We start from the raw sequence: 13,624 nt of genomic DNA on the forward strand, positions 1-13,624 counted from the left end.
ATGGTATAAGTTGGTGGTCAAGTTTCATTTTTTTTGCATGTGTCTGTCCAGATCTCCCAACATTTATTGAAGAGGCTATCTTTACTCCATTTTATGCTTCTTCCTGCTTTGTCAAATATTAATTGACCGTAGAAAGTTGGGTTTATTTCTGGGGTCTGTGTTTTGTTCCATTGGTCTATGTGTCTCTTTTTATGCCAGTACGAGGCTGTTTTGATTACAGTAGCCTTGTAATACAGTTTGGTATCAGGTATTGTGATCCCTCCTGCTTTGTTCTTTTTTCTCAGAATTGCTGCAGCTATTCAGGGTTGTTTATAGTTCCTTATGAATTTCTGAAATGTTTGTTCTGTATCTGTGAAATACGTCATTGGTACTTTAATAGGAATTGCATTGAATCTATAAATCGCTTTGTGCAGTATGATCCTTTTGATGATAATTCTTCCAATCCATGAGCATGGTACATGCTTCATTTGTTTGTGTCTTCCTTAATTTCTTTCTTCAGTGTTGTATTGTTTCTGAGTACAGTTCTTCTACCTCCTTTGTTAGGTTTATTCCTAGGTACTTTATTTTTCTTGTTGCTATATCAAATGGTTTTTTTTTCTGATTTCTATATCTGATATTTCACTGTTGGTGTACAAAAATGCCTTTGATTTCTGAATATTGACTTTGTATTTTGCTGTTTTGCCAAATTCATTTATTAGGTCAAGTAGTTTTTTTTACTTGTAAAATTTTTAATTAAAAGGAAAAATAATTATAATTATGTGCTATAATAATTTTTATAATTATTATAAAAGCATTTACTTTTCCCAGTGAGAATAATTATAATTTATATTAGGGTCATTTTTCTTTACAGGATGATAATAATATAGAAAGTATGATGAAATGCCCAAGTCACCATTTCACAAAACCACCATGTTTGCAGAGAAGTGTGCAAGTGTTTTCAGTGAATACTAAAACCATCATGTGAACATAATATTTTCCTGATGCCCAGATATCCCTGTAATATGGAAACTTGTCTTCTTAGATTCTCAGGGGTATCTTTCTGGAAAAGAGTTGAAAAGTAAAAGCATCACAGTGATGAATAAAAAATGTTTTTCAGTACAGAGAAGTAATAAAGAATAATGGGGGGCATTGTAAGAGGGTTTTGGGTAGTTGCTGAAGGCCTGAGATTTTAGTTTGTAAATCATGGAATTTGAAACCTTGTTTTTTGGAAAATATTCTAGGGGTTTTATTTGGCCTAAAGTTTAAATGAAGTCTACATGGTTTATATCGGTGGTCACTGGAGGTCATGGTTTTCTCCTTTCCCCAGACTTTGTTTTATTAAATTCACTGTTGATAATGCAAGAAATACCTGTTTCATTTTGATGATTTAGAGTTGCATGGGAGAAATTAGACTTCTTCAGTTTATATTTTTCTTTAGTGGAGTCATGAGATAGATTGGCTAAGGGAACAAATTCAATCCTAAATTTTGATCTGAGTGGTATCACAAGTAGGACTCTAACCAGAAATGTTTGGTTTTATGTATTTTCTAAAGGAAACAGATATATACTGTATCAAGATATTATGCAAGTGAAATTATAGTCTTTGTGTATTTTAGTGATTTAAAAGACAAAACCTCAGATTGTTTTCAAGCCTGTTAAAAGTTTTTTCAGCTGTTATTATCATAAGATAATAAGAACTTATTATTTTCTCCAAGATGAATAAATTGTTAATTTGTTATTTCCTAGGAAGAATATAGAGCTGAAGGTATCAGCTGGCACAATATAGATTATATTGATAATACCTGTTGTATAAATCTTATTAGCAAGAAACCAACAGGACTCCTCCATCTTTTAGATGAAGAAAGCAAGTGAGTATGATGTTTTTCAATTTTGTTATAGGCCATTTGGGCTTTTTATGTCTCAGTCCTTGGCTTTCTTCTAACATTGTCAAATAAAAAGCCAAAGTTTTTTTTTTAATGCATTTTATGTGTATGTGTGTGTATTTTGTGTTTCTAGGAAATTTGGATGGGACTTCACTAACTCATTAAAATTTTTTTTGTCTCGCGTTCTTCTACGGAGTTACTTTGATGTTAAATTTGTTGGCATTAATGCGTTTTGTGTTTGTTCTTTTCTTGAATTGAGTTTGTACATGAGATGTGTTTGCTCTTTTCATGTTTAGCACAAACATAGCATGATAGATTAGTGATGCTGCCACAACTGACATATGCCAATATTTACCATCCTTTATTAATACAATTTAATATACCAAACTTATCTCTAAGCTTCAGAAATAAAGTTTCACTTAACATCCTCCAGAGTGTTGTGAGTTCACTGTAAAGTACTATGTATAGTTAAATTATCCTAATAGATAGAACATTTAGAATTGAAGAAACTGAAGTCATGGAGAGTGTGTGTGTTTTCTGTGATTTTTTAGTAAAATATTTAGAAATCCAATGAGATCACCTGATATCTAGGCTAATATATTATACCCATTAAACTAGGATATAAATAAAATATTGGGGTTTGCTATAATAGGTAGAATTTTCATACATCATGTTTGTATGGGGCAATCTAAAGTTAATGACTGGATTCTAGACTTCTGGTCAAGGTGGAGGTGTTGGCAAACACTTCTTGTTTCTTTTCACAACCACATCAAAATTACAAGTAACTATAGAACAACCATCACACAAAACCATCAGATATTGAGTTGAATGGAAGGTTGACAACCTCATCCAGAATTAAAGAAACCACATTCTTCCAGACTGGTAGGAGGGGTGAAGACGTGGAACAGGCTGGTCACACATCCATGTGTCATGGATAAAAGTTCAGGAGGGCTATCTTGGGAGCAAGGAGTCCCAACTCCACTCCAGGCCCTGTAGCCCAGGGTTCCAAGGCCAAGAAGACAGGTCTCCATGACTTCTGGCTGTAAAAACCAGTGGGGATTGAGTAGGTAGAAGAAACTTCTTGAGTCCTGAGCAGTGCCTCTTAAAGAACCCACTCATGGACTTACTCAGACTGTCTCCCTCTGAACTCCAGCACTGGGGTAGCAACTTGAAAGGCACTAGGGGCATATAGGGAGGAACTGAAGTACCTGGCTTAATGGTAAGAGTTGGGGGACAGCATTACACAGATTCCAGTATGAGAGAAAAAGAGAAAGAGCAAGAAATTGGAAATGTTTTTGAAAAAATAGTGAAAGAAAACTTCCCTGATTTGGTGAAGGAAATAGACATGCAAGTGCAGGAAGCACAGAGAGTTCCCAATAAGATGGATGCAAAGAGGCCCACTCCAAGACACATTATAATTAAAATGCCAAGGGTAAAAATAAAAAGAGAATCTTAAGAGCATTAAGAGAAAAAAACAGTTATTTACCTACAGGGGAACTTCCATAAGACTGTCAGCTGATTTCTCAAAAGAAACTTTGTAGTCTGGAGGAGATTAGTAAGAAATATTCCAAGTCATGAAAAGCAGGGACCTACAGCCAAGACTGCTCTACTCAGCAAAGCTATCATTTAGAGTAGAAGGACGGATAATGTGCTTCCCAGACAAGAAGAAGCTGACGGAGTTCATCATCACTAAATCATTATTATATGCCTGGGTTGTAGGTTCTGTCCCCAGTTGTGTCAAGTGTGAGAGGCAACAGATATATGTTTCACACGTCAATGTTTGTCTCCTTCTGTCTTACTCTCCCTCCCTCTAAAATCAATAAAATGTCCTCAGGGTAAGATTAAAAGAAAAAGAGAGAAAAAGAAATGTTAATTCAAGAAACAGATTATTTAGGTCATAAATGGTAGACTTAAGATTTATACCCTTCAGGTATTTTTGACTAGTAATCTTGTGCTTTAATGTATGTCCTGTGTTGCTTCCCAGTAATACTTAGACTGTACAGTTAGAATTTCATCTCTGTTAACTGGAAAATCTCTTTAATATCCTTGTTTCTCAGTGTTATGGCATAGAAAAAGGAAATGATGATGATGATAAGTGGCAATGTTGTTTGCTATATATCTTAAGTTGGTTATGAACAGCAGTTGAGATTGTCAATACATAATTGTAAAGCAAAGGTGTCCTGTCTGTCCTGTCATTCTTTAAGTGAAATTTTATTAAGTGAATGTCTTTTATATGAAGACTGTGTTCCCCTAGACAGATGGTACCTTACATAGATAGAAGTATTGCCCAGTGAAGAGAATATCACCTCTTTATTATTACCTAAAAGCTTGTGGGGTTAAAGCCATGGCTAGAAATTACAGGGAGACATTTTAACTCAGTATAAGGAATAGGTTTCTAATCATTAAGGCTGATTAGCAGCTGCTTTATAAAATAATAAAATTACCTGTTATAATAATTATTTTGCATCATCTATCAGGATATTGTTGTAGGTGGGAGACTAGACTAAATAACCTCTTGATAGATATCCCTTCAATTATATTTCTATATTTAGTCCTCCATAAAATTTTTTTAACAACCTCAATTTATGAATCATTCCTGTGCTTTAATATCTCAGAATATGCAAAGGCATGATATATTTTCCCTCTGCCATATACCTTTAAGGAGGGGTTGACAATAAATTAGTCACATGTAGGGAGAGCCATTTTGGGAATCATTAAACTGAGTATTTTATCTTAAAATATTTTGTTATGTAGGGAATATATTGCATGAAATATATCCTCAGGGTGTTCCTTCTTCATTTGGTGTGTTTATAGTGTGCTTTAGGTGCATGGGTTTGAAGTCAGAAGTCTTGTTTAATCATGTCTAACTTAATACTGGCTATTTAATCTTGGACAGTTTTTAAAGCTCTGTGATAAAGGATGCGTGCAGTATGGAATTCAGAGAGGAGTAATAGTGTAAGCAAAGTCAGATAGGAGTAGGGTGTTGGGAGTGTTTTCAGTTTTTCCTATAGTACTCAAAATGTGATCTGCTGACAGCAACAGTGGTAAATACTTGAAGCTTGTTAGAAAATGCAGAATCTCTCACTTATACCCCAGACTTTGTGAATCAGAATCTGAATTTTAACAAGCTGAAGGTAAAGAGCAGAGCATTCATTTAGAACAGTGTGTTGTCAATCCTGCCTGCTCATAAAATTACCTGGGGCGGCACTTGTAAGTAATGCTGATAGGGCACTACTTAGCTTCATTTCTGCACAGCCACAGAATGGGGTCCAGGCATTGGTAGTTTTAAAAGCTCCAGGGGTACTTTCTACAATATGTGGATAGAAACATTAAGGCTGCCATTGCAGATAGCCTTTGAAGAAATTCTGGATGAAGAGCTTTGGAATGAGCAATAATGTCTGATTTGTTTCTGTTTCAAGTTCTTTTGCTTGATAATGTAGTATGCATCCACAGATGTTCGTTGAGTGTGGGACACGTGAACAACTTTCCTTTGGAATAAATCTTCTCATGTCTGTCTTTCTTTCTTTGAATATTTCTTTCCTCCATTTAACAGTAGCAGAGAAATAAATCACTAGCATTTTGATTATCAGAGTATGAGAAGGTAAATAAATCCTTACCTAGAGAAAATTAGGTGAGCATCTTTCCAGAAGAGAGGAGTTGTGTTACTGGTACTCAGTTCTTGTCACTGATGCAGTAAAGAATTACAGATCAGTGAGACAAAAGTGGATGAGTAAGATTTATTAGTACATCCCCACAGCCTCAAGGGAGAGAACAGGCCTGCTGAAAGTGGCAAGAAAGACTTAGCATGGAAGAAGTAACAGGAGAGCCAAGGCTACGCTGCTAGCTCACTGGAAAGTCAGAGAAAATGGGCCATAGGGACTTGTTTGGGGGATAAACCTGGAATGAATTGCTAGCTGCCCATTGCCTTAGAGTGTAGTAAACCTTACCTGTGAAGAAAGGAGGGTGTGGAGGAGAAGGGAGGAAAGGGAAGGGCGGGAACTGCTCCCCCAGTCCTTTGTCTTGAGTCTTTTATCTCTTTCTTGAAGTCGGGAATCTTAGAGCAGGTCTTGGGAGGGTTTCAAAAGAATATTCACAGTTCTCCAGGGTTGCCCTTTTAGGGTTGTGGACTCCACTGATTGTTCAGTGACAGGGCAGGGGGTCTCTAGTTATTGCAATTGGTTCTGGTGTTCCCCACCTGGTTTTGCTGCTTTTCTGAGTCTGCATCTGAAACACAACTGAGGTCTTGATGTTATGTCCAGGGAGGAAAGTTCAAGGGAGTAATGTTTACCCTGGAGGTGGTGTCCTTGTTTTCCCAGTTTTGCCCCCTGCCAGACACCGGGGGCCTTCTGTCCTGGAGACCCTCTGCAACTGGCCATAAATTGCTGGGCCATTGTGTTCAGCTATCTGTCTCAGCTTTCCTATTCCACTTGCCAAAGAATTTTTCCAGCTTCTTACTATCTTGTCTCAGTAGTGAGGCATAGGTTTGCAGAGGTTGGGGTGGTCTAGACTTAGGAGCCTGGATTCCATCTGTGTGCCTTTGTGATCCTTAAATTTTCCTGAGTAGGGGAGGCACGTGATTAAAGTACTATTGTAAGGAAATTTGTTTTGCATCTTGATGTGTTGTCTTGAAATAAGATTAAAATCCACTGGAACTACTATTGAGGCTGTTGCTATAGTGTTTGAAATTCGGAGTGTAATTCATTCTAGAAGGGCTTTAAAGTTCTAAAATGGAAAGGAAGAGCTAGATGGTGATGTTTTGAAGAATTGATAGTATTTGAGTATAAAAGCAGGCCAATGTGACTAAGAAAATGGCAATGTTGACAAAATAAGTAGATAACATTTACATCATCCTTATATGATACCAGCCAGAGTTAGATATTTGACTAGTGTTATTTAATTCTAATAGCACTGTGATACCTCATTGTACTCATTTTATGGATTAGGAAACAACTCTTAAAGGTTACCTCCCAGCTTGCCCAAGGATACAGACAGCTGGTAACCTATATCACAACTTATGACTGACACCAAAGGCCATTTTCCTTCCTGATTCCAATATGTACTACATAGTTAACCATTTCTGTTGTAATTTTGGGATCATTTTTACACATTAGGTTTCATATTCAGCATCTTTACTCATGTCACATTACTTCTCGTTTTTTTTCAGTCAGCTGCTATTAAATGAAACTATTTTCTGAAAGATACTTGTTCTCTCCTTACTCAGTACTTGTTTCTCTGTTTTCAGCTCCTACCCAGCCTTTAACATGTAGCTCATACTTGACTCCTGTTACCTCTGTGAACCTTTTCTATTATTCCCAATGATTAGTGATGTTTTTGTCTTCTGACCTTTTATATTTTTGTATTTGCTATTATGTAATTACTTTGTAATAAGTATTATTTGATTCCTGGATGCGAAATGCTCATCAGTGAGTACAACCCCATTGATATTTGAAATACTAGCTATAGTATAAAAATACATAGTAACTTGTATGGGTAAGAAATTTCTACTTTATATATGAAGCAATAAGAAAACAAAAGTGGCTGTGGATATAAAGGACTTATTCAAATTGAGACATCATTTCCTTTTTGGACACTCTTCGCCCCAAACAACATGTGATGTGGTTTTTATTGTCCTCTAGGTTTAATAGCAGTGGAGCACAATGCAGCTGAAGCTAAATACCTAAGGACCTGAGTTAATTTTTTTAGTTCTTCTTTCAAAGTATGAGTTTGGACAAATGACAACTTTTGATCCCTCATCTATAAAATAGGGAAACTAATTCTTGTTGTACTCACTTTTGTTGAGAATTAATTTAGATCGTATAAGAGAAAACTCTTTGTAATTTGCTAAGTTTTCAGGATGGCAATGTAATTATAATGTATTTTCTTAAAAAAGATTGTATTAACTGCAGCATCTTACATAAGTATCTTTGCTTGTATTTTTAATTCAGCTTTCCACAGGCTACAAATCAGACATTGCTAGACAAATTTAAGCATCAACATGAAGAGAATTCTTACATTGAATTTCCAGCTGTGATGGAGCCTGCTTTCACCATAAAGCATTATGCCGGGAAAGTAAAATATGGGGTAAAGGTCAGTAAATTTCACATTGCATATGCTGTTAGGGGAGAGTTTTGTTCTTAACTATGTCACACTATCTGTCCTCTTTGTAGATGTGGAGGTTCTTCATCAGTAACAATTGGAGACATCATTATAAGGATAATACTAAAATTCAGGTTCTACCTCGTAATATATTATTATCTTTGGTGGTGTTTTTGTTGATTTTTTCATACAGATATACTTGATGTCAGTCCATTCTAGTTGCCTTTGGAGATGTGAAAGAATAGATAGCATCATTATACCTTAAACCCACTAGCTGATTTGTGTAGTTGAGTTTTTCTCTTCTCTACATCCACGAGGCCTCTTAGAGGCGTCATGTCTTCACGCACTATTAGGTATCTGTGCATTTGGACTTGTAATGAATATTGTAATGGACTTGAAATGAATATTGAACTCCTGTGGAAGGAAATCTTCATAATCTTTTGTCCATTCTTGTTTGTAATTAGTGAGCTGTTAACTTTCAACCACTTGATGTTTAAGCCTGTCATTTAAGACACTTTCCCAGGCGAGGCAATGGCAGTATGGAGCCTAGTCGAGCAATATGTTTTCCCCTGGGTCTTGAGGTGAGAGTCAGAATTTAGTCACTTATTCAGGAACTATTTACTAAACACAGAGCCTGTGCTTGGTGTTTCAGATGATCCAGTGATAAAATAGGCAAAAAGTTCATGGCTTTCTATATGTATATACATACATAGACCATATGTACATATAGGTGCATGTGTTTGTGTATTATATAGATAAATGGGGCTATGTGCTATAAATAAATGAATGGGTTCTTTGAAAGAAGCTAGTGAAATACTGGATTTTGAATTTGTAGATCCATGAATACCTCTCTGAGAAACTCAGATTTTGAGAGATGACCTGAAATAAATGAAGTAAATGATGAATATTCTAGGCCATGAGATGGAAAAGAACTTAGTATGTTAAAATAATTAAAAACAGGTCAATGTTTCTAGATTATAGTACGAATGGATCCAGTGGCATAAAATGAATTCAGATAATGGAACACAAGTTAATTCTTCAGGGCTTCTAGATGATGTTAAATGAGTTTAGCTTTTGTTGAAATTGTTATGGGGAGCAATGAAAATATTTTAAAGCTGAGGATGTTTTTAAAAGATTGCTTCGATTCTTATGAGGAGAAAGAACGATGGAGGATGGAAATGGAAGCTGGGAAATCAAATTAGGTAACTTTTTAAAGCTGCTGAGGTGAAATGTTAAGGTAAATTGAACTACAGGGGTGGCAGTAGAGTTGGAGGACATCTAGATGGTTACGAAATATATTTCAGAGGTATAATCAGTAGACCTTACTGATAGATTCTAGGTAAGTAAGTGACTTTTGGCTATAGTTGATGGGTGAATTTGAGTTGCCATTTTTTTTTAGAGCAAACATTAAGAATAACAGAATGGTGGTTACTAGGGGCAAGAGGGTGGAGGAATTGAGATATTGGTCAAAGAATTCAAACTTGTAGTTAGAAGATGAATAAGTTCTGGAGATATGCAATACACAGCATTATGATTATGGTTAACATTATAACGCAGTGTTCAAAGTTCTTTAGAGACTAGATCTTAAATGTTCTCACCACAAAAAAGAAATAGTAATTATCTGATTTGATGGAGATGTTAACACTACTACAGTGGTAATCATTTTGCAACATATAAATGTATCAAGTCAACATGTATAAATTATACAATGTTATATGCCAGTAATACCTCAATTTTAAAAATATTTTAAAATATGGTTTAAAACAAATAAAAAAAGATTGAGTTCTAAAATTATATAGTGAGGTGCATAGTATATAAACTTAAAGTATATGGATTTCTTGCATGCCTCTTCCTATTCATTTTCCCCTGCTGAGAAGTAACCACTGTCCTAACTTTTTGTCCTTAGTTTTACCTGTTATTAAATTTTAGATAAATGGAAACATATAGAGTGTACATTTATATCTGCGATTATTCATTCCTCCATATTATCACATAGGTTGAAACTGAAAGGATGGGAAAAAGATACACTATGCAAACCCTTACTAAAAGAGATGGTGTATTTACATTATTAGACAAAGCAGACTGTAAGGCAAGAAGTATTATAAAAGTGACACATTTCATAACCATAGAAGGGGCTAGTCCAATAGGAATGCATAATCATCAAAGTTGTATTACCTAATGATTTCATTTCAGTACATATAAAACAAAGTAGAGCAGAAGTAGAGCAAGTCCTTCATCACAGCTGTAGATTTTAAGGAATATCTCTTGGAATCTAACAAAATAAGCAGGCATGAAATAAAAAACAAAAAAATTGAACAGCATTCTCAAACAACTGACCTAATTGGCATATCATAAGGATAAGTAGATGGTCTTTGGGTGTTTAGAAATTAAGCACAGTTCTTTTATATAACTATGAGTCAAACAAGAAATCACAATAAAGTCATAATTTAAATTGAACATTAATGAAAACACAAGTTATGAAAATTGTAGGATGCATTTAAAGCAGTTATATCTGACTTTAAATGCATATATTAGAAAAAAGAATGATTGAAGAGTAATTATTTAAGCTTCCATCTCAAGAAACTAGGTAAAGAACAGCAAAGGACCCAGGAATTCCATCTGGGTTTTTATCCAAAGAAACCCAAAACACTAATTAAAAAGGACATATGTACCCCTGTGTTTATTGTGGCATTGTTTACAATACCCAAGATATGGAAGCAACCTAAGTGTCCATTGATACACAAATGGATAAAGAAGATGTTGCATATATATATATATATATATAGACTGTCCAGAAGTATCCAGACATATAATATGAAAAATTTATTGAAGAGACATTTATTGAAGAAGGTACAAGAAACATACATAGTATGATGACGCCTCGGTCCCCTTCGAAGTAGGCTCCTTGGGACCTGACACAGTTCTTCTGGTTGCTATCAGGTGCCCTGTTGTATTTTCCTGAATTCATGATTCAGTCTGAAATCTGTTCCCTTTCAAAGGTGATTTTAGTTTGGGGAAAAGTCTCAAGTCGCAGAGTGCCAAATCTGGGCTGTGGTGGATCTGAGTCACCTGGCTAACTTGATGTTTCACCAAAAAATTCTGCATGAGATGTGGTGCATTAGTGGGCGCATTTTCATGATCAAGCTGCCAATCACCAGTTGCCCATAGCTGCAGACTTCTGAGTCATCCACATAGTTTCTAAGCTAATGTTCAAGTTTAATGCAAATTCTTTTTTGCAAATTTTCATATTCAACCTTTTGTTTTTTTCATTGTTATTTCAGTTATAGTCGTCACGCCTTTTTCCCCACAGCTCTCCCCTTCCCTGTTCATCCCCATTCCCACAGTAAATTGCCCCCAACTGTCCATGCCCATGGGTCCTCTGTTCATTTTCCTTGGCTTGCCTGTTTCCCTTCTTTTCCCCCTCCCCACTCCCTCTGGTAACTGTTAGTTTGTTCTTTATTTCCAAGTCTCTGGTTCTGTTTTGCTCATTTGTTTCTTTTGTTGATTAGGTTCCACTTATAGGTGAGATCATATGGTGTTTGTCTTTCACCACCTGGCTTATTTCACTTAGCATAATACTCTCCAGTTTCATCCATGCTATTGCAAAGGCTAGAGGCTTCTTTTTTTCTGATGTGTAGTATTCCATTGTGTAAATGTACCACTGTTTTTTGATCCACTCATTTATTGATGGGGAGTTAAGCTGTTTCCAGCACTTTGCTATTATAAATAATGCTGCTATGAACATAGGGATGCATAGGTTCTTTTGAATTGGTGATTCAGGATTCTTAATATATAATCCCAGCATTGGGATCATTGAATCGAAAGGCAGTTCCATCTCTAGTTTTTTGAGGAAATTCCATACTGTTTTCTACAGTGGCTGGAGCAGTCTGCATTCCTCCCAACAGTGTACTACGGATCCCTTTTTTTCACAACCTCATCAGAATTTTGTATTTGTTGATTTATTAATGATGGCTATTCTGACCAGTGTGAAGTGGTTGTAATTTGCATTTCTCTAATGTCTAGTGGTGTTGAATGTTTTTTCATGCGACTCCAGGCCCTCTGTCCTCTTTGGAGAACTGTCCATTCAGGTCCTTTGCCCATTTTTTAATTTGATTGTTTGTCTTCTTGGTATGGAGTCATGTGAGTTCTTTATATATTTCAAAGACCAAAACCTTGTCTGAAGTATCATGGGCAAATATATTTTCCCATACTGTTGATTCCCTTCCTGTTCTGTTGATGTTTTCTTTAGCCATGCAGAAATTTATTAGTTTTATGTAGTCCCAATTGTTTATTCTATCCTTTGTATACCTTGTCCTAGAGGATTTCTTACTAAAAATATTGCTGCATGGTATATCTGAAATTTTCCTGCTTATGTTTTTCTCTAGGACTTTTATGGCATCATGACTTTTATTTAAGTTTTTTATTAATTTAGAGTTCACTTTTTATATGGTGTAATTTGGTGGTGTAGCTTAATCTTTTTGCATGTACTTGCCCAGATTTTCTAATGCCATTATTGAAGAGGCTATTTTTACTCCATTTAATGTTCCTGCCCCTTTGTCAAATAATAACTGATCATATTGACGTGGGTTTATTTTTTGGCTCTCTGTTCTGTTCCATTGGTCTGTGTGTCTGTTCTTATGCCAGTACCAGGCTGTTTTGATTACAGTGGCCTTATAATACAGTTTGATATCAGACATTGTGATCCTTCCTACTTTGTTGTTCTTCCTCAAAATTACTGAGGCTATTAGGGGTTATTTATGGTTCCATAGAAAAAATTTTTTTAATTTTATTTATTTATTTTCAGAGAGAGGGGAAGGGAAGGAGAGAGAGAGAGAAGTATCACTGTGTGGTTGCCTCTCATGTGTTCCCCACTGGGAACTGGCCTGCAACCCAGGCATTTGCCCTGACTGGGAATCAAACCAGGATCCTTTGCTTCACAGGCCTGTGCTCAATCCACTGAGCTACACCAGCCAGGGCGGTTCCATAGAAATTTTTGAAATGTTCTATATCTATGAAATATGTCATGGGTATTTTGATAGGGATTGCATTGAACCTATAGATAGATTGCTTTGGGTAGTATGGACATTTTGATGATGTTAATTCTTCCAATCCATGAATGTGGTGTTATGCTTTCATTTATTTGTGTCTTCCTTAATTTCTTTCTTCAGTGTTGTGTAGTTTTCTCAGTACAGCTCAGTTATGTCCTTGGTTAAGTTTATTCCTAAATATTTTATTTTTCTTGTTGCTATTGTAAGTGGGATTTGTTTTCCTAATTTCTGTTCCTGATATTTCATTTTTGGTATATAAAAATGCCTTTGATTTCTTAATGTTCATGTTACATCCTGCTGTCTTGCCAAATTCATTTATTAGGTCAAATAGATTTTTGTTGGAGTCTGTAGGGTCTTCTATGTACACTATAATGTCATCTGTGAAAAGTGGCAGCTTTACTTCCTCCTTCCCATTTTGTGTGCCTTTTATTTCTTTTTCTTGTCATCTCTGTGGCTAGAACTTCTAATACTATGTTGAATAGAAGTGGTGAAAGTAGACACCCTTGTCTTGTGCCTGTTCTTAGTGAGAATGCTTTTAGGTTTTGCCCGTTGAGTATGATGTTGGCTGTAGGTTTCTTGTATATGGCCTTTATTATGTTGAGATATAATCTGTCTATTC

General features: G+C 35.7%; 1 protein-coding gene across 8 annotated transcripts in view; it reads left to right on the forward strand.

Annotated features, from left to right (window-relative positions):
• MYO9A (myosin IXA) overlaps positions 1 to 13,624 on the forward strand; it is a 312,362-nt gene that overhangs the window by 135,539 nt on the left and 163,199 nt on the right. For all 8 annotated transcript variants that reach the window (XM_053656781.1, XM_053656780.1, XM_053656783.1 and 5 more), the window contains 2 exons: positions 1,725 to 1,846; positions 7,807 to 7,948. In XM_053656781.1, coding sequence (XP_053512756.1) covers positions 1,725 to 1,846; positions 7,807 to 7,948 — 264 coding nt within the window. The remainder of the gene's footprint in view (positions 1 to 1,724; positions 1,847 to 7,806; positions 7,949 to 13,624) is intronic.

Source organism: Artibeus jamaicensis, unplaced genomic scaffold, assembly GCF_021234435.1.
Source record: "Artibeus jamaicensis isolate MK-2021 breed Jamaican fruit bat unplaced genomic scaffold, CSHL_Jam_final scaffold_286, whole genome shotgun sequence".
NCBI lineage: Eukaryota > Metazoa > Chordata > Mammalia > Chiroptera > Phyllostomidae > Artibeus > Artibeus jamaicensis.